The following is a 21,522-nucleotide window of genomic DNA, read 5'->3' as shown; positions in this document are numbered from 1 at the left end:
CTCTCAGCCCCCACAGGGTCACCTGCACAGGTGAACCTGGTCAGCAACCTCTGGGTGTGGCTTTGGTTTGTGTGGAGGTGTTTGTGGTGCAGCACCGCTGTCCGACCAGCAGGTGGAGAACTCAGGCTGACGTTCGCGTCCACAGGCAGCAGCCGGCGTGCAGCTCCAACACTGTTCACACGGTTTCTCTTAAAGAGTCAGTGATTGGACACGTGGAGGGTCTGAGCACTTCCTGTCTGTGCCTCTGAGCACCGTCAGGCGTTGATGAGGTTCAGTTTTCCAGCAGCGACGTCTGAACTGACAGCAAAACGATGCTGATTTCAATTTAAAGAAGGTCCTGAGTTTGATTCGCCCGCCTGGCCGGTCCATTCACAAGTATGAATGGTTGTCTGTCTCTCTGTGTTAGCGACCTGTCCAGGGTGTGCCCCGCCTCCTGCACTGTGGTAGCTGGGATAGGCTCCACCCCCACCATGACCCTGTCAAGGATAAGAGGATGGATGGATGCAGTTACATTTAAACCTGACTCAGTCTGCAGCACAGAGATCGAAACTAAAGTCGCTCTTTGAACTGTAAAACATTTCAGAGCTCACGACGTGAAACAATGAAATCAAAGCTTTTAAAGATTTCCTGATAAAAACATGTCAAACTCCAATCCTCATATTTGGCTTCAGTCTGCAGAAACCAAACTGAACAAAGTTACGTCAAATAAAATCCTATGCAACATTCGTGCTGATGATGTAGAGACCGTCTGATACTCACACGTCTTCAAATGGCCTCTGAGACTCCACCCCAAAACCAAGATGGTGGCAGCTAAAATGCTCAGGGTCCAAGAGGCTGAAGCTGCTCAAACACAAAATTTATGTGAAACACAGGAGTTTTTAACCATAATGAGGTCAAACTGGTTCAAATGTAAACTGCTGGAGTCAGCCCGGCACACGGCTGCTGGGTTAGCATTAAGCTAAATAACACAGAAACAACAACAATCAGACAACCACGTGTAAGCACTTTGGCGACAGGAAGAAGCCCCCAGCAGACTCAGAGGGAGCTCTGCGGTGAGTGTTTGGGATCATCGGTCTAAAGACCTTCATCATAAATGAGCGTGTTTAAATTTGGTCTGTTTTCCCGTTAATCTGACATTATCCAGGTGGCAGTGTCCATCTGTTATTTACAGGCTGTGGGTAGAGCACCTGTGGAAATTTGTTTGTTTGTTTGTTTTTAGGTGACAAACACAAATAATAAAAAAAACGCTGGCAGATTATTGTACATGTTTTTAAATTGTTCTCTTTAAGGCAGCACCACTGATGTTATTCACTGCTCACAGAGAGGGGTGTGGCCACCAGACAGGGGTGGGGTTAGTGGTGAGGGGGCAGGGCCATGAGTGCAGGCTGCTGCCTGTCAGTGAGGTACTGATCAGATGTGTGTGTGTGTCAGAGTGCTGCTGTCTCTCGGCCATGGCCTGTCTGATGGCTGCCTGGTCCGTCCACAACCCCACTGTCACCAACTCCATCATCATGGTGAGTATGAGGACTCCAGAGGTATGATGAGGGGTGACCCTCTGTGTCTCCTGCTGGTTTAAGGAAAGGAAACAGCTTTCTAAGCAACGAGATCTGTGTGGGAATCAGCCTGAATGTGACGGTCAGCTGTGTGAGGCTCAGCAAATCTCACATGTTTGGGTTTTAAAGAAGTTAACAGTCCTGCAGCTCCACTGCACCAAGGTCAGCTCCTCAGGGAGGAAGAGGAGAGTCCTGATGATATGAGCAGAGCTCTTCTCATGATGATAATATGATTTTAACTTGAATGATACTGCGGGGTTATCCTCATCGTTTCTGTGTTCACGCACTGAAGGGGCAGTTCTGTAGTGCCGGGGTGTTAGTGCCTCTGTTGGGATTGTTTCTCTAAGACAGTGACTGCCAAGACTGGAAACCTACTGCATGAAATGTTGGGCTATAGTGAAAATGGAGTCAGGGTGGACACACGGGGTGATTAGAGGATTTTTTAAATGAGGGGAAAATATATGTACTAAGCTTTGAACATTGCTAAATAATGCTCAGACCTCCGGCTTAAATCGTAAATCTGCAGGGACAAAGACTGTATATAATAGATGGCAGTAAGCACACTGAAATCACTCATTCGTTTCAGGATTCACATTTTAGCGTTTAACCACCACAGCGTTGTTTTTTACCCAGACGTAAACGAGAGGGTGGCGTGCTAATGCTAGCCAGCTTGGTGAGACTGTATGGAGCATCACGCAGATACAGATGATGCTAATTCAGTAACATCAGCCTTCGTCGACTGTCTGTGAGTACAGTACCCTCACAGCAGCGATATTATTGGTCAGATAGTATCATTAAAAATGCTCCAAAAGGTTCAAGTGAAACTCGCAGCTACAGCCGCCTGTGTCACCATCCACCTGTCAGTCAAAAGGCCACGCCTCTGACAATGCAAACTTTAAGACTTCCTACAATTTAAACACCCTCGCAGCGTACCGTTGTTATGATGGCTGAGATTATCCACAGAGACCAAACATCATGACTCACTGCTGCCTCTGCTGGAGGAGGTGCAGTTATAATCGAGACCTCCTTGTGGCCCCTCCTAATGTCTGCCCGGGCTGTGGTGATGTCACAGCACTGTTTCGGGGTGTGACAATCAAATTCCACGCAGGGGCGGGGCTCCAGTAGCCACGCCCACGACTGGAAGTTTTGAAAGTTTAGTAGCTCTCACAGAGCGGACTCGTGCTGGGAGGATAGAAGCCTTTCTCCTTTCTTAACACGTGTAAGTACATTTACTTAATACTTGAGTATAAATGTGTGGTACTTGTTCCTCCATTGAGTCTTTTACTAAGACTTTTACACAAACCATGGAGAACTTGTAAAATTCGGATGATGTTAAAATCGTACAGTTTATGGGCTGAAACGATGAGTCACAACAAAGGTTTCTCACTACTTTAAGAACTTTTACAAACCAAATGGAGGAACACATTCATCTGTTGCTGCAGGTGTCTCGATGCTCCAGCAGTACAATTGTCCGGAGGAATAAAATACAGTAATTTAAGTACAGTTTTCAGATTATACTTATGTTGCAGTCAATTTATGAGGTGATCCACAGGTACAGTACTTGTACTTCCTTTACTGCTGCACACACAAAGTTTCCTCGTAAACATCCTGAAATCTTCTGATTTCCTGAAAAGCTCTTTGTTTAGTCACATGTTTATATGTTTCTGAGCTCAGGATTATCTCTGCTCCTGTCTGTGTGGTCACAAATTATTAGTTATGTGTATGTATTCCTATTCTGCTCGAGTTTTACAAAAAGCATCACTTCCACATAGAAAAATATTCTCAACATGAGTCAGTGATGTAAAGCTGTTCATGCTGCAGTGATGAGTAATGACAGGAAAGTTATTTGGTAGTTTTTTTAAGCAGACAAATGGAGACGTCTGAAAAATGTTAGATGAGCCAAAAAAACAAAGATGGAAAAACTCCCAGGCAAGAAATCATTTTTGTTTTTAAATTGTTTTCTCAAATTTTGGCTGACAGGTGACATCAAACACCTGTGACCAATAATATGTCTGCTGTGAGGTTGCCGTAGTAACAAACTGAGCTCCAGGGTTAATGAGGGAAACTGTGGGATTTTGTTATTGATTAGCAGGTATCTGTGTCTGTAGACTGATAACTAGCTCTTAACTTAGTGCTCCTTCCTCTCATCCAAATATGGTCACTTCCTGAAAACAAGAACCAACATGGCGCAAGAGACATCTCAGGCACTGATGCTTCATCACGCGGAGTGGAGAAACCTCTGATACTGACCTTTATATTCAGTTTGTGAAGACCCGCAGATAATCCTCAATTGTAATTTAGATCTCAGTACTGAGAGTGAAGAAATCAATGATAAGGGTTACCATGGTGACCATGGCAATAGTTTTGCTGAATCACAGCAGCCGGGTGCTCAGTTTAAATCCTGCACTCAGCCTGTTCTTTAGCTCGGTGACTAAGCTCTGCCCGACAGTTACCTCCTGCTCGAAGGCAGATTAGTGCCTCGTTTGGGTCAGGTCAGTCACACATGGCCGTCCTACAGGAACAACACCGGACTAGCTGACGGCTAATAGTATTTAGTATTTATTTATTTATTGTCATTGTCAAGAACAATGAAATTGCGTTTGGGGCTTCCATACAACCCAAAAAAAGAAGAAAATAATAAATACCCCTTAAAACCCAAGTGTACATATTTAACCCAGTGTGACTCCAATGCAATAAGACAATCCTTAGCAATAATGTTCGTAGAAATTCAGACAAAGACCTGAGAAACATGACAAAATACAACAATGCAACCCATTCAATATTATTGTACTGTGAGATATGATATCAGATATGATAGTTATCTATTTAAGAAAGAGGGGGGGGGGGGGGGGGGGGGGGGCAGGAGGGGGAAGAGAATAAAGATATGATGCACCAATGCAGACCAGTTCATTGCTATTAAGAAGTTGGATATGGTTATTGTCCGTGAGAGGGGGGCAGAGAGTTCAGGAGCCTCACAGCCTGTGGATACAGGCTGTTGGCCAGTCTGGATGTTCTGGCCTGTATAGACCTGTACCTAATCTGACTACATCCACGTCTGCGTCCAGGCCTGCTGGAAAACATGTAGAGAATCAACAAACCCAGACAACAAACATTCGGCTCTGCAGGATGAGAGCTGACAATCACAACCAGCAGGCTCCTCAGTCAGCTTTTTAAGGAGGGATAGAGGTTCGAAACTCTATTATCGGCGCGCTCTCACTGTACTGCACAAGGAGTTAGAAAAACAGGTTTTCATTTATTTAACCCAAAAAGTTATATTTACAAAACAAAAATGTTGAGCTCATAAAAAAAACTAAACTCAGCCAAAGAAATGTGAAACGACTGCCCAAACAAACATAACTGACCCAAACAGGAAATGACACACAAAGGTATATATAATGGGCAGCACGGTGGTTAGCACTGTTGCCGCACAGCAAGAAGGTCCTGAGTTCAATTCCACCATCAGGCCGGGGTCTTTCTGTGTGGAGTTTGCATGTTCTCCCCGTGTTTGCGTGGGTTCCCTCCGGGTACTCCGGCTTCCTCCCACCATCCAAAGACATGCAGCTTGTGGGGACAGGTTAATTGGATAATCCAAATTGCCACTAGGTGTGAATGTGAGTGTGAATGGTTGTCTGTCCCTGTGTGTTGGCCCTGCGACAGACTGGCGACCTGTCCAGGGTGTACCCCGCCTCTCGCCCCATAACAGCTGGGATAGGCTCCAGCGCCCCCCGCGACCCTGAAAAGGATAAGCGGAAGTGGCTGGATGGTATATATAATGGCTGATCAGACCACTATGACAAAACAGCGACAACTAAACACAATCACATACCACAAAAACGATGCAGTTCAGTTTGTTAATAAACTAAACAGCAAAGAAGGAAATCAAAAACATTAAACTCAGATATCTAGTTAACTACAAGAACATGTTTAACCTCCTAAGACCCGAACTCTTCCACGGCAGCATTTTTAATTTCTCTTTGATATCTGGGCTGATTGGGACCTAATGAATGTAAAAATTACCAGATTTTTTTTACCTGATTTTTATCCATCCATTCGCTTCCGCTTATCCTTTTCAGGGTCGCCGGGGGCGCTGGAGCCTATCCCAGCTGTCTTATTTTTCTAAGAAAAATGAGAGCCACATATGAGGATATTCATTTAAAATTTTGATTGAACAGTATCAGTATAATGCCCTCATAAGTGGATATCAGGCCCTTGTAGAGCAAAATTGAGTATTTTAGTCTAACCCAAAATGCGATGTCCACATATGTGGACGCCAGGTCCTAGGAGGTTAACTAAAGAAAATACACATTCTGCCCCCTTCAACAGGAAGTGGTGGTGTGGTCCAGTCAGCCCATCTATGTATTTAAGTTTTTTAAACACTGGCCAATATCTTTTGTCTGGCAACAAAAGATGCCAGGGATGATGGCAGGTAAGAAACCAGTAAAAGAGACAAAGATTAGTCACAATCAAACCAAAAATCAGAAATGAATTGGTATTAATATATAAGTAAACTAAATGTACGCGCTTGCGAATAGAACAAATGTGTTCAAACCAGTCAATAAACTTATTGCAAACCAAAGTGTGTGTGAATGTGTTTAGATGAAGGAATGAATTAAAATATGTAAGAGTTGCCCACTTTTAGTGCGGCCGTGGTTTTGGCCATCACAAGAGGCTAAGCCTACGCTTGAAGCTACCGAGGTGTTCGTTGGCAGAGGTGACGCAATGCCACTATTATGAATGAAACTTGGTTCAATAACTCCAGCCATACTTATCTTGCCTGTTTAACACATTTATTGCTTTCCATCAGTTGCATTTGTTGTTCAGCAGACTCTTATCAGCGGCCACAAACCGTTTGCTCCTTCTGACCAACAACACCTGACTCTAATTACATGTGTCTACCATAAAAACATGCCATACTGTTAAAACACAAAAAGTGACCACATAAGGTCACAACAACAAACAATGGCTCCTAGAGCACTTTTTTGACCACCGACCCCTCAAAGGCTCATTGATCTCACCGCTGCACCTACAATCAGGTTACAGTCGCGAGCTAACCATTCATGCAGGAAACCCGCCTGCCCTGATGAGTGAATTCATTCAGCTTCTCTTCACACCAACACACGCTTCAATGGTTTAAACTGTAAACGCTATACACAGTCATATTTTTTTCATTCACCTTTGTGGCTCTCCAGCTGTCAGTGGTCTTCTCTGTCCTGTGCTGTTATCAGTTGCTTTACCATGAGTCTGAAAAAACAAAGATTCAGCGGAGTGAACATTGTTTAGTTCTAGTGTGACTGAGGCTGAGATTAGAGCAAGGACTACAGAAATATGTGAGTGCATCATCCAGGCGAGAGTCTGTGATACTGTGTGTACAGGACCAGCTTTACCAAAATCTGTAAGCTTTTACCAAGTCTCTGTGGTACAGCTTAGGTTCAGCTTTTATTTTAGCAAAACACTGAAAAAAACATGTACACGGATAATGGATGGATGATGGATGACATGGATGGATGATGATGTGGGTGGATGGATGGATGATGGATGACGTGGATGGATGATGGATGATGGATGGATGATGATGGATGATGGATTGATGGATGGATGATGGATGACGTGGATGGATGATGGATGATGGATGGATGATGATGTGGGTGGATGGATGGATGATGGATGACGTGGATGGATGATGGATGATGGATGACGTGGATGGATGATGGATGATGGATGATGGATGGATGATGATGTCTTAAAAAAAAAGCAATTCGAATCATCCACAATGCAGGTTATAGGGAACATACAAACTCACTATTTTTGCAGTCTGAAATATTGAAAATTGACGATATAGTGAAATTCCAAACAGCACAAATTCTATTCAAAGCAAAAAATAAAGAACTGCCAGGTAATATTCAGAGTATGTTTTTTTTGAAAGAAGGAAGTTATAATTTAAGGGGTTTTTGTAACTTCAAAACAATGAAGGCACGTACTACAAGAAAAGGCTTTTGTGTTTCTGTTCAAGGAGTGAAACTATGGAACAAACTGAATATGGAATTAAAGCAACGTCCAAACATAAAACTGTTCAAAAAGAGTTATAAAAATATGATCTTCTCGATCTATAAAGAAAAGGAAAATATTTAAATTAAGTGAATGTCTCTATTTAAAAACAAACAAACAAACAAACAAAAAATTCATGATGTGATATTATAGTATATAGTATATCAGAAATCTGTTCACTATTTTTATTACAAATTATATCAGTAAGGAAGCTGACTAAATATTCACTGATAATTTATGGGACAGGGGTGGGATTAAATAAGTGTATACTTCTTCCCACTCCCTTTCAACATGTAAATTAATCAGAATGGTTTTTTGTATGTAATTTGTATAGTATTTTTTTTTCTCTCTTATTTCTTTTCTAAATGTACTTGTATATTGTTCACATGTTGAAATAAATTACCAATCAATCAATCAATGATGTGGGTGGATGATAATGTTTGGATGGATGATGAAGGATGGATGGATGATGATTTTGGGTGGATGATGATGGTTGGATGGATGATGAAGGATGGATGGATGGATGGATGGATGGATGGATGATGATTTTGGGTGGATGATGATGGTTGGATGGATGATGAAGGATGGATGATGGATGGATGGATGATGATTTTGGGTGGATGATGATGGTGGGATGGATGATGAAGGATGGATGATGGATGGATGGATGATGATTTTGGGTGGATGATGATGGTGGGATGGATGATGAAGGATGGATGATGGATGGATGGATGGATGATGATTTTGGGTGGATGATGATGGTGGGATGGATGATGAAGGATGGATGGATGGATGATGATGTGGGAGGATGATTATGGTTGGATGATGATGTGGGTGGATGATGGATGGATGGATGATGATGTGGATGGATGGATGATGATGATGATGGATGGATGATGGATGGATGATGATGTGGGTGGATGATGGATGGATGGATGGATGATGATGTGGATGGATGGATGATGATGATGATGATGATCTGGACAGATGATGGATGGATGATGATATCGGTGGATGGATGATGGATGATGTGGATGGATGATGATGTGGACGGATGACGGTGGATGATGATGGTTGGATGGATGATGGTGGATGGATGGATGGTGGATGGATGGTGGATGGATGGATGATGATGTGGATGATGATGATTATGATGATGATGGATGGATGATGATGGATGGATGGATGGATGATGGATGGATGATGATGTGGGTGGATGAAAGATGATGTGGACGGATGATGATGGATGGATGGATGGATGGATGATAATGTGGACGGATGACGGTGGATGATGATGGTTGGATGGATGGATGGATGGATGGATGGATGGATTGATGGATGGATGGATGGATGGTGGATGGATGGATTGATTGATGGATGGTGGATGGATGGATGGATGGATTGATGGATGGATGGTGGATGGATGGTGGATGGATGGATGGATGGATGGATGGATGGATTGATGGATGGATGGTGGATGGATGGTGGATGGATGGATTGATGGATGGATGGTGGATGGATGGATGGATGGATGGTGGATGGATGGTGGATGGATGGATGGATGGATGGATGGATGGATGGATGGTGGATTGATGGTGGATGGATGGATTGATGGATGGATGATGAAGGATGGATGATGGATGGATGGATTGATGGATGGATGATGAAGGATGGATGGTGGATGGATGGATTGATGGATTGATGGATGGATGGTGGATGGATGGTGGATGGATGGATTGATGGATGGATGATGAAGGATGGATGATGGATGGATGGATTGATGGATGGATGATGAAGGATGGATGGTGGATGGATGGATTGATGGATGGATTGATGGATGGATGGTGGATGGATGGATGGATGGATGGATTGATGGATGGATTGATGGATGGATGGTGGATGGATGGATTGATGGATGGATGATGAAGGATGGATGGTGGATGGATGGATTGATGGATGGATGGTGGATGGATGGATTGATGGACCTTTTTGCTTACATTCTCAGATGGTCAGCTATGGTTGTCTTAAGCCGGATTCCTTTTATTCACCTTCAGAATACCAACGGGCCCCCTGACCTTATGTTGGATCCCCGGACAGTTTGTCTTTGTATGGATGAGGTGGTCAACAAGCGGCTGGCTGGCAGCCAGCAGACGCCACTGCTGCAGGGACACCTGAAGAAGGTGGACAACAACCTGATGGAGGCCCAGAGGTTCTCCTCATTACCTCGCAGACCCGCGGTCAACATTGAGTTCAAAGACGTCTCCTTCGTGGTCAGAGAGGGACCCTGGTGGAGGAAGAAAGGTAGAGTCATACACAAAACAAAGATGGCAGAGGTTCAGAAAATAAACACACTGTCACTGTAAATTCAATGCCAGCTAATGCCTGAAGGGTGGAAAATAATCCAGAGCACGATTCAGCCTTGTGTTGTAGCTGGTTTATTCATTACAGATCCTGAGTCACGCTCCTATAACAGCAAAAAGTATCAGGACAGCAGGAGGAGCTGGTCTGAATGCTTCTATTTTAAAAGGCTTCCACAGAGATGTGGATCAGGCCAACCTAAGACTGACTAAAGACAGTCACAGTGACCATTGACCTTTGAACACCAACATCAGAGCCGCCCTGAACCTCACAGAGATGCTGAGTCTGCAGAACGCAAGAGAAGATCTGACATAAACGCTTCTGACCGACTCATAAACCCACAAATTTAATCTCAGACGGCTTCACATTTTATAGCCCTGAACAGAAAAAGTATATTCACATATATATGTGTGTGTGTGCATAGATCTATCCATCTAGGGGCTTTATTTGTCCAGTTGGAGAGGTCAAAGGTGATGGCCGACCTCACAGGGTTCATGTCATTCTTTTGACTTTTTATTGTTAATGATGGGCTGTGCGTCAGCAGGCAGCCGTTGGGTGCTCTCGGTTTGGCTGCTGTGTGTTTGTGCGCTCGCTGGATTAGCGGCTGTAATCTGTTAATCTCAGCTGGGTCTTCTGCTGTAAATAGCTGCAGGTCAGATTGGAGGACGCGCCGTCGCTCGCTGCCTGAAAATAAAGACGCAAGAACAAGAAAACAAGCGATGATGTCACCGCTCGTGAACCCGCCCACATCTGAGCTCTGCTCAGGCTTGAGAATGGGTCGGATTGTTATTTTAGGGAATCCCTTCCCATGATGCACAGGGTGTTTCTTCTTCACTCACTATGTGTTAATATTCAATTTTCAATTCAATTCTATTCTATTTACACAGCTCCAAATCACAACAACCGTTGCCTAAATCCACTTTAACTTTAAATCCTACTGTAAGGTCGACCCTACAATAACACATACAGAGAAAAACCCAACAATCATATGACCAATGTGAGCAAGCACTTTGGCGACAGTGGGAAGGAAAAACTCCCTTTTAACAGGAAGAAACCTCCGACAGAACCAGGCTCAGGGAGGGGCGGGGCCATATGCTGTGATTGGTTGGGGCGAGAGAAGGAAGACAGGATGCCAGAGGTTTCTTCCTGTTAAAAGGGAGTTTTTCCTTCCCACTGTCACATAGTACTTGCTCATAGAGGGTCATTTGATTGTTGGGGTTTTCTGTTTTCCTTCTATCATTGTACGGTCTTTACCTCATCTTACCTCTGATTGGTCCTGAGCAAGAAAATGAACATAGTGCTTGTGTAAAGCTGTGCCGGGAACCTCTAGCTGAAACTAGATCTGTTAGAGACTCTGATAGCCTCAGGTTACAGACCATTATTATGGAGCTCAGCCAAACTCTTTGTTCATATTAGAAAAGATGAGTTTCACTGAGAACATTTCACACCTGCTCAGGTGCACAAAAACAGCGTGCAGGTGTGAGTTTGAAAACATTTACAGGTTTTCTATTGTAATTTTCACACAAAACCTTTGATTGGTTCTTTGATGCTTTTCAGGCCAACAGAATCTGCTAACATGCGATCACATGTTATTAAAAGGCCAGAAAGATAGATCCATGAAGCAGAGTAGCAGATGAAGACGTGAGGGTTGATGTAATGGGGCATGTACGAGGCGCTAACAGGCTAGAATAGTTGTAATAGCTGTCTTTCTGCTCTCGGTCGTGGCCCCCGAGTACCACCCTTTCTCCATCATGGACTTCAGGGAGAAGTCCATGTGTTCTCTGGTTTGAAGGATGTTCAGCTTCAGGTTATTTTCTGAGCACCAGCAGGACAAGTTCTCTACCTCCACCCTGTACGCCGTCTCATCTCCATCAGAGATGAGCCCAACCACAGCAGTGTCATCAGCATACATGACGATGATGTTGGCTGGTGGGTTGGTGTACAGTCATGGGTGTACTGAGTTGAGGACGTTCATCTGGGTGTACAGTGTGCGGAGGGTACTGTTGGTCAGATTAAATCTAATAATCTCATTAAAGCGCGTTTAGCCTCTGTGTGTAACGTGTAACACACTCCTCAGTTTTAATAACGACAACCTCAGAAACCTGGTCTCTGAGACAGGATTTCAGGTGTCAGCACATTCTTCATGGTTTCTCAGCCCGGCACACACGTTCTTACATGTGTGCTTCACTGTGTTTCAGTCATGAGTGACTGTTTGCTTTGAGACTGTGAAACTTGTGGATAAGTCTGATGCTGAGCTCACTGTGAGGACAAAACACTAACAGCAGATTACTGAAGATGTTTTCATGATTGCTGCAGGGTTTTTGGACTCACGCTGATGTAAATGTTCTGGTTGGTCACACTATGATCAGGGTAGCTGCTCGGAGTAAGTGAGGGACAGCTGAAGGGTTGGGAGGGTCTCTGATGGACCTGTAGATGTCTGAAGCACATCTGCAGGTCCAGGAGAAACGTGGTCTGTTTCGGGACGATGCACGAGCCTCACCGAGTTCTGTAACTGACCTGAGTCCAGACCGTCAGCACTGAAACATCAGCAGTGAGCCTTTAGGATGAGCGGGAGTGTTTGTTTTTCGCACAGAAGCCGAGCGGAGCGGCTAAAGTGTGAGAGCAGCTGCTGGTCTGCATGAATGAGAGAAAAACTCCAAACTGATGGGAAACCTGAGCCGAGAGTTCGAGCACAAAGAGCGGCTCTGTGAGCGGCTGGGAAACCTGCACATTGATTGTTTCTGTTCGCCTCAGGTTACAAAACTCTGCTCAAAGCCATCTCTGGGAAATTCACCAGTGGGGACCTGGTGGCTATCATGGGGCCCTCAGGAGCCGGAAAGTCCACGCTCATGAATATCCTGGCCGGGTACAGGTGGGTGCATCCATCAGGGCGGAGATGATGACTGAGTGTGAGGTTGAGGTCATAGCGCTCTCAGCTGCAGATGTTTTAAAAATGTTTTCAGATTATGTTACATCTCAGTCTGAGAGCTTTACCGCATCCTCACATCGGCCTGCTGTACCTCTGTGTGTGTCAGTAAATGCTAGTGAAGAATCTGATTACTGATTGCAGGTCAGTGGATCTGTCCAGAGCGCGCTCAGTGCACGTCTGTCTTTGCGTACAGGGAGACGGGGATGAAGGGCGAGATCTTGATCAACGGGCAGCCCAGAGACCTGCGCTCTTTCCGGAAGGTTTCCTGTTACATCATGCAGGACGACATGCTGCTGCCTCACCTCAGTGTCCAGGAGGCCATGATGGTAGGTGCTGCTGAGCCTCAGCGTTCAGCCTACTGCAGACCGCAGTAATCGCAGACCCTGCTCTCTGTTTCTGCAGGTGTCGGCCAGCCTGAAGCTGCAGGAGAAGGAGGAGGCGCGCAGAGACATGGTGAGCCGATCGCTCCTTGCCTCCCTGATCTCAGACTCTACCCTCAGGCTGAACTCGGATCTCTGCTCCTTCAGGTCCGGGACATCCTGATGGCTCTGGGTCTGCTGGAATGTGCTCAAACCAGGACGTCTCACCTGTCGGGGGGGCAGAGGAAGCGGCTGGCCATCGCTCTGGAGCTTGTCAACAATCCGCCGGTCATGTTCTTCGATGAACCCACGAGGTAAGAAATCAGGTTGACCTCCAGGTCCTCTCCGTGGTTCATCCCAAGCTGGCAGAAGGTCACAGAAGGTCGGATATCAGTCCTGACCACGGTGCTCTGTCCTCAGCCAATGAAAAGCAGCTGAACCATTCCACTCAGTCAGCTCAGTCTTCCTAACCAACTTTAAATCTTTGCACTAAAGCAATTTTTGAATCGCGCAGGCTGAACGCTTTTAGAGCCTTTCAGACTGTGCAGACTCATTTTAAACGTTATGCCTGACACATAGGATCATGCAGGGAGATCTGTGGTTCGACTCCTGGTCCCGCCACTCACCTGTGTGAAATGGTTTCGCTGCCTCAGAGATCAGTCGTGCCAAAGCACAGCTGTTTTATTTTTACTTGACTTATTTCAGACGTTTGATCAGAACAAGCTGTACTTCAAATTCTACATGTGAGTGATGTTTGGTCATGTTTCTGCTTCATGCTGAGCTTCTATGAAGGTGTGTGTGTGTGTGTGTGTGTGTGTGTGTGTGTGTGTGTGTGTGTCAGTGGCCTGGACAGCTCGTCATGTTTCCAAGTGGTGTCTCTGCTCAAAGCTCTGGCTCGAGGAGGACGGACGGTTATCTGCACCATCCACCAGCCGAGCGCAAAACTGTTCGAGCTCTTCGACAAGGTGACCCTCCTCCACGTTACACTGACTCACTGCACCATCTAGTGGTGTAAACCGGTATCACATGAACGTGTGGCTGGACAATGCACAGAAGTGTTAGCAGCGGTTCTTTTTCTGAAGATCTGAAACAGTTTGAAACATTTATAGAAGCAGCTCTAATGTCAGAAGCAATAAATAAATGATTACATTTCCTTCAGTGGGTTAGAGGGTCATCTGCTAATCAGAGTGTGAGGGGGGCAAAGAGCTTTTAAAGGGGATAAAATCAAGTTTGTGTAGAGGAGTAAATGTGGTGTAAAGAAGCTTCGAGTGAGCACTTGTAACAGTTTGTATGATGGGGTGAAATCCGTTTCCTCCTGCTCAGGTTTTAAGGATGAGAGAAGAACAGGAAGTGCTCTACAAAGGTGTTTGGAGCTGAAAACCTTGGTGTGGGTCCACAGAATGATAAGAAACATGATTCAGTGCGGGTTTCACTTGTGTCTGTCTCTCTGTGCGTGTTTCAGCTGTACGTGCTGAGTCAGGGTCAGTGTATCTACAGGGGACAGGTGTCCAGTCTGGTCCCGTACCTGAGAGACCTCGGGCTGAACTGCCCCACGTACCACAACCCCGCTGACTTCGGTAAGGCTCGCCCGGCGAGCTGTTCCCACTCGGCCGTCGCGGCGTCAGACTCACTGATGGGTTCTGTGCGCAGTGATGGAGGTGGCGTCCGGAGAGTACGGGGACCAGATGATCAGGCTGGTGATGGCAGCTCAGGAGAGGAAGTGTGAGAAAGACCACCAGCCCGAGCTCAACGGAGACAGCACCCTCCACCCCTTCCTGTGGCAGCGCACCGAGGAGGTAAAAAAACAGCACGCCCTCTGCTGTGATTGGTTGATGAGAGGCAGGTTTTCGCTTTACCTCCTTTGAATGTTTCATGACGAATGAGTCCTTTGAAAATCAACATGTACCTGTGATGATCTCCCGTCAGGAGAGCTCATCGTCTGAAGGCTGTCACAGCTTCTCTGCTAGCTGCATGACGCAGTTCTCCATCCTGTTCAGGAGGACCTTTCTCAGCATCCTCAGAGACTCGGTGACAAACACCTCCGTACACGTCACCTCAGATTCACACAGATGACACCATTTTCCATCACTCTGACATAACAATTATCATTACCATTTATACTGGTGTGATAAAGTGTTTGCCTCCTTCCCAATTTTCTATTTTTTGTATTTTTGTTATGTTTTAGATCAAACAAATTTAAATGTTAGACAAAGATAACACAAGTAAACACAAAATGCAGTTACTAAATGAAGGTGTTTATTTTTAGGGGAAAAATATCCAAACCAAGTGATGGCCCCCTAAACTTAAAAACTGGTTTGGGCCACCCTCAGCAGCAACAACTTCAGTTCAATTCAGTTTTATTTATACAGCTCCAAATCACAACAACAGTTGCCTAAATCCGCTTTATACTGTAAGGCAGACCCTACAATAATACATGCAGAGAAAACCCAACAATCATATGACCCCCTATGAGCAGCACTTTGGCGACAGTGGGAAGGAAAAACGCCCTTTTTCCAGACTGAGAGATCTCAACTACTTTGTTTCCTCATTTGTTCCTGAACATCATTGGATTACTCTCAAAGAGTGACCTTTGACCTTTAGATGCATGTGAACAACTGAGTGTTGTCCTGTCAAGGTGGCTGTTTGGTGTCTCCAGTGGGGCGATCGTGGCTCAAGAGTGGGTGTTCGTCTTGTAATCGGAAGGTCGTTGTGTCCTTGGGCAAGACACTTCACCTACCACCTACTGGTGTTGGCCAGAAGGGCCGATGGCGCGAAATGGCAGCCTCGCTTCTGTCAGTCTGCCCCAGCTGTGGCTACAACCGTAGCTGCCTCCATCCTGATACAGGGCGCTGGGCGTAAAAATCTGTGACTCTTCACCAGCTGCTCATAGAATTTAAGAAGCTTCTCAGATGAAATGTCTTCAAGAAACTTAAAGAAGTCCAGATGCTTTTCTTTCTAAGCTCCTTAGACGGGTTTACAAATAATTTCTTGCCAATTTTCTTCCTAATTTCCTAAAACTCTGGTCTGAGTCTGGTCATATATAATGACATCATTTTACTGATTACTTTTCAATCACAAAAACATTGTTTTCACTGTAACTTAAACACGTGGTGACGGTTTCCAGCACAGATTTGTGAAATAAAACATTGTCAGTGTGGTAATATTACTGTGCAGTATTGCAGTTTGAAGTAAGGCATTGTCATTGGCAGGTGCTGACTCACCTGAGGATCTCGTCTCACATTGGGATCGGCGTTCTTATTGGTCTGTTGTATCTGGGTATCGGGAACGAAGCCAAGAAGGTTCTGAGTAACTCGGGGTTCCTCTTCTTCTCCATGCTGTTCCTCATGTTCGCCGCTCTGATGCCCACGGTGCTCACCTGTGAGTCCGCCTCAAGCTGCTGTGTCACTTTACCTGCACACAGGTGACGTTTGAGTAAGATCAGGGTGTCACCTGCGTAACAAATACATCACAGAGTCGAGCTGGAGAGCAGCTGTTCTCTGTCCTTCATCGGCTTGTGTAACACGAGGTCTGCTGTTACAAAGGTGGACAGAACAACAGACCTCCATTTATCCTACCTGCAATACAACCTGTTTTAGCCCCTCCCCCTTAAAGACAACTTTGTTCTGATTGGCTTCCTCTTGTAAACAGAGGTTCTGAAGTGTTAGCCTCTCTGACATCACAGAGGTTCAAGCATAGAGCTGAGTGTTCAGAGGTGAGCTCAGCAACAGGTGCGTCACTTTTACCTGAACAGCACCAAAGGTGCCGGCTCTGACTCAGGAACTCTCTGTCTCATACACAATAAAAGCTTTATTGATGTTCTCAGGGCCAAACCCATCCAGGCTGCAGTGGGAAAATCCTTAAACTGACACCCACAATTGCCAGGATTAATGACGGTAAAATTGTGTCTTTAAATTTGAGCTTTTCTGGGATTTTATGAGCGAGCAGTCGCTCTGGGAGCTGCTGTCAGAGAACATCAGACTAAGTCTCTGTAATAAGGACGAGTTTTATTCGTCGCAACCTTTGAAAACCTGCTGCCATGTTTTTGTGCTTCAGTTCCTCTGGAGATGGGCGTCTTTCTGAGAGAACACCTCAACTACTGGTACAGCCTGAAAGCGTACTACCTGGCCAAAACCATGGCTGATGTCCCCTTCCAGGTAACAAAGACACAGCTTTATCGATCTCTAAGCTGCACTTAGAGTGGCAGCTCCTGGTTCCAGCTCCTGAATCTCTTTCTTTAATGACACATTTGAAGATGAAAGATGATGAAAGATCTTGTTTTATTGTCATTTTTCTGACGGCACAGTTTATCATTTTGTTAGAAACTTTGGGGGCTCACCCTTGATGGATAGTCAGTTAATACAGTAACTTCACCCCGGCCATATTTCTGGTAACTGCTAATGATATTGATAATGTCATTAGAAATGTTCTAAAAAAACCAGCAATGGTCCAGTTCAGGGATGCCTCACCTCAGGCTAGCAGACAGCGAACACCCACAGCTGTCTGTATCACTATCCACTGGTCAGTCTAAGAGGCCACACCCCTAATAATGAAAGCCTTAAACCTTATTAGATTTAAGTAGGGGTGGGTTTAAAAAATAGTTTTTGATTTTAATAATCCCATATCGACTCACGAAATCCTGAATTTGATGTATTTTGCCAGAAATGTCAGAATCTCAGCTACAGCCTCACAAAACCATTTCAACAATAACCAAACATTGAAAACAGCTTGAACAGATTCTGCAAAAGGATGTAAGCCCGACAGCACGCACACGGACATGCTGTACATATCCAAGATAATTGATCAGAATTATAATATTTCTGAGTCAAAATCCAACCTTGTGAATCAGAATTGAATCGTTGTAGAAATCAGTGGCAATACGCACACCTAGATTTAAGAGCTTCAGCTTAACGTTGCACACGGAGACCTGGCAGTATCAACCCGCTGACCTGCAGTGTCGCTGTTGTACAGGTAGTGTTCCCGGTGGTGTACTGCAGTATCGTGTACTGGATGACGGCTCAGCCTCCGGACGCTGGCCGGTTCTTCCTCTTCCTGTCTCTGGGGATTCTGACATCTCTGGTGGCTCAGAGTCTGGGTCTGCTTATCGGAGCCGCCTCCACCTCTCTGCAGGTCCGCTCGCTGTTTCCTCCATCACCTCTTGTCCGCTCACAGGTGTGCTCATGTGCTGACATCACTCGTGTGTGTTTGCTTCCTGTAGGTGGCCACGTTTGTGGGTCCGGTCACGGCGATCCCGGTTCTGCTGTTCTCCGGGTTCTTCGTCAGCTTCGATACCATCCCCTGGTACCTGCAGTGGATGTCCTACATCTCTTACGTCAGGTGGGGGCGCTGTTAGCTGGCGGGCCTGCGGCTGTATCCACACAGCAGGGGGCGCTGCTGCACTCTCTGAACGTGTTTGTGTGTTTCAGGTACGGGTTTGAAGGCGTCATCCTGTCCATCTACAGCCTGGGTCGTGATGATCTTCACTGCGGTGAAGGTGAGGCGTGTCACTTCCAGAAGTCTGAGGCAATCCTCAAGGAGCTGGACATGCTGGACGCCAAACTCTACCTGGACTTCATTGTCCTCACCATCTTCTTTTTGTCTCTGAGACTCATTGCTTATTTTGTCCTCCGGTACAAAATCAGCTCTGAGAGGTAGAGCGAGGCCGGGAGGAAGAGGAGGAGTCGCAGAGCAAGAGCCCGGAGGCCGAAGAGCAGCTGTCCAGTTTGTCTCCACTTTGACTCGCTCTTAAACAACACATGAAGAAGAGATGGCATGTGAGGACACCGCAGGCCTACAGGGGGAGATCTCATGGTCTCATGGAGGTCCTGTGGGACCAGGAGCTGGTCTTCTGGATCCTGGAGGTTTCACCATGCCACATCCTGACTGATTTCTACTTTTTAGAATAAAAGCCTCTGCAGTTGCAGGATGATGACATCTCTGCCTGTTTAGTTTATTGCTGAGGTCAAAGGTGAGAGCAGCACAGAGGCCCTGATTTCCTGAGTTCTGTCCTTCATGTTTAAGCATCCTGCCTCTGCAGATCCACTGAAGGCAGTGATGCAGGAATGTTTCAGATTTTGCAAATCCTGGAAAACTGTTGGATGAAGTTTTCGGCAGTGCATTTAAAAGTGTTTTTAATCTTCCATCCACCCGACCGACATTCACACACAAAGACACATGATTTCAAACAAAAATCTTCTAGATCCTGGAAGCTTTTCTTTTGAGGCTAAAACAAAACTCAGTGGGCTGCTGGTGAAAACTAACTGGGGATAAAAATGATGAAAAATCAAACTTTTGAGCGGAAAGTGTTTGGGAGTAAATCCACATGATTCAGATATAAAAGTTTTACAATAAATATGAATAAAAATCATTGGCTGGAACCTGTTTAAGCACAAATATTACATCTGTTTACTTTGATAAAATTCACATTAAATAAATTTTAGAAAACTTTCCTGTGAAAAAACAGAAAAACTGATATTTCAATAAAACAATAAAACAATAAAACAATAATTACCCACACCGTGTTCTGAAAGGTAGGATGAACAAAACAATGAAAATATCAAAAGTATTTGTCATGTTGAGATGATGTTTATTCCTGATCATTTCACTGGCTGTGACAGAACTAATTAAACTGAATTATGGGAACATTACACTGTCTGTTTTTAATATTCAGGTTAACTGTGTATGTACCTGCGACAGCAGGCAAACAGCTTTGTCTGAAAAACTCAGCAGATGTTTTTCCTCACATAAAGCAACTGAGCAGCTCGCTTAGCTGCACTGTGTCTCTGCAACCAGCAGGTGGAGCTGTTTACTGGGAAATGACGTTCATCCTACTGGACGTCTGCTCTAATCACTGTGTCACATCTGATTTCACAGCAGAAATTTAAAACACAAAAGTGGAAATGTTCATCTTTGAAACGTGGTTAAATAAAAATCAGATTTAAACTCAGAGAGTGAGAAAAGGAAAATAAAATCAGAGTTTAGATGTGAATCAGAGACGCAGAGCACACAGAGGGATTCAGACACGATTAAACAGGGGCCCTTCCATACGAGCGAGGCGACACCCATGTATCACAAGCCATTTTTGGAATCCGGGGATCAGAATACCAAGACCTCTGCCCCTGACTGCCACCCAATCCACCAAGCACTCAACCTCTAGTGCCTCCTGCGTCCTCCCCACCACCCACAAGAGGACAACACCACAAACGTTGTAATGAGATGTTCTTAATTTGCCAGCTGATAAGTGCTGGCAAACCTAGGCTCAGCTCGTTTGTCCACAACAGCAGCTGCATTTTGAGAGAAGACACACATGTACATCACCTTCACAGTGTCAAGTTCAGTTTTATCATCATTACCACAGCCGAGGAAGGCTTTGCCCGTCTTAATTCAAGACGGGCAAAAACGTTTAAAGCAGAGTTTATAAGACCTGAGCGGTCATTCTGTACTCAGACACATCCTGACCATGACCACAGTCAGGGAGACGCATCCATCAGCCATAATCACAGTCAGGGAGGGGCATCCATCCACCATGACTGTGATGAGGGAGGGGCATCCATCCACCATGACTGTGATGAGGGAGGGGCATCCATCCACCATGACCAGGATGAGGGAGGGGTATCTGTCCACCATGACCAGGATGAGGGAGGGGCATCCATCCACCATGACTGTGATGAGGGAGGGGCATCCATCCACCATGACCAGGATGAGGGAGGGGCATCTGTCCACCATGACCAGGATGAGGGAGGGGCATCCATCCACCATGACTGTGATGAGGGAGGGGCATCCATCCACCATGACCAGGATGAGGGAGGGGCATCTGTCCACCATGACCAGGATGAGGGAGGGGCATCCATCCACCATGACCAGGATGAGGGAGGGGCATCTGTCCACCATGACCAGGATGAGGGAGGGGCATTACAAGTAATGAGTAAAATAAGGGATTACTATTACAAAAATTAATCAAATTAAAGTTACTTTCCAGTAAGCACGCTGCGTTACTGCGTTATTAAACCATGATTTTATGTGTGAGAGTGTCTCATGACAATGACATGAGTGCGTGTGACTTTAGTGGTAACAGATGGGTGTACCTCAACAATGGATAATATGGAGAGAGTACAACTGTGCAGCATTTAAAGCTTGTAAGTACTCACATTACTTTGAGTTTGATTCTGTAAAAAGTGAGACAAACATAAGCGTCTGCTGTACACTCTGCATGGGAAGAAAACTTCTAATCTGAGTGAGCAGCGAGCACGCTGCCACGGGAATGCGACATTCACAGAGAAAC

General features: G+C 45.3%; 1 protein-coding gene and 1 long non-coding RNA gene across 3 annotated transcripts; one reads left to right on the top strand and one right to left on the bottom strand.

Moving 5' to 3' along the window:
* Positions 1 to 65: 65 nt before the first annotated feature.
* On the bottom strand, positions 66 to 3,882 carry LOC143412513 (uncharacterized). Its single transcript, XR_013093047.1, has 3 exons — positions 3,804 to 3,882; positions 760 to 840; positions 66 to 476 (listed from the first exon to the last, which is right to left on the bottom strand). It is a non-coding gene; the product is annotated as an uncharacterized LOC143412513 (long non-coding RNA).
* On the top strand, positions 1,387 to 19,888 carry abcg1 (ATP-binding cassette, sub-family G (WHITE), member 1). 2 transcript variants are annotated; one of them, XM_024805089.2, is made up of 15 exons: positions 1,388 to 1,514; positions 9,653 to 9,899; positions 12,711 to 12,828; positions 13,079 to 13,211; positions 13,288 to 13,338; positions 13,413 to 13,558; positions 14,086 to 14,209; positions 14,707 to 14,821; positions 14,895 to 15,040; positions 15,171 to 15,272; positions 16,454 to 16,622; positions 17,298 to 17,398; positions 18,213 to 18,371; positions 18,460 to 18,578; positions 18,668 to 19,888. In XM_024805089.2, the coding sequence occupies exons 1-15, from the start codon at positions 1,452 to 1,454 to the stop codon at positions 18,894 to 18,896; spliced, it is 2,022 nt and encodes a 673-aa protein (XP_024660857.2). In that variant the 5' UTR covers positions 1,388 to 1,451; the 3' UTR covers positions 18,897 to 19,888. The 2 variants fall into 2 exon arrangements, with proteins under 2 accessions (XP_076729643.1, XP_024660857.2); XM_076873528.1 differs by lacking the exon at positions 18,213 to 18,371 and having other exon boundaries at positions 1,387 to 1,514.
* The last annotated feature ends 1,634 nt before the right edge of the window (positions 19,889 to 21,522 follow it).

The sequence above is a fragment of the Maylandia zebra genome, linkage group LG14 (genome assembly GCF_041146795.1).
Source record: "Maylandia zebra isolate NMK-2024a linkage group LG14, Mzebra_GT3a, whole genome shotgun sequence".
NCBI lineage: Eukaryota > Metazoa > Chordata > Actinopteri > Cichliformes > Cichlidae > Maylandia > Maylandia zebra.
This window is presented reverse-complemented; position numbering and strand designations above follow the sequence as displayed.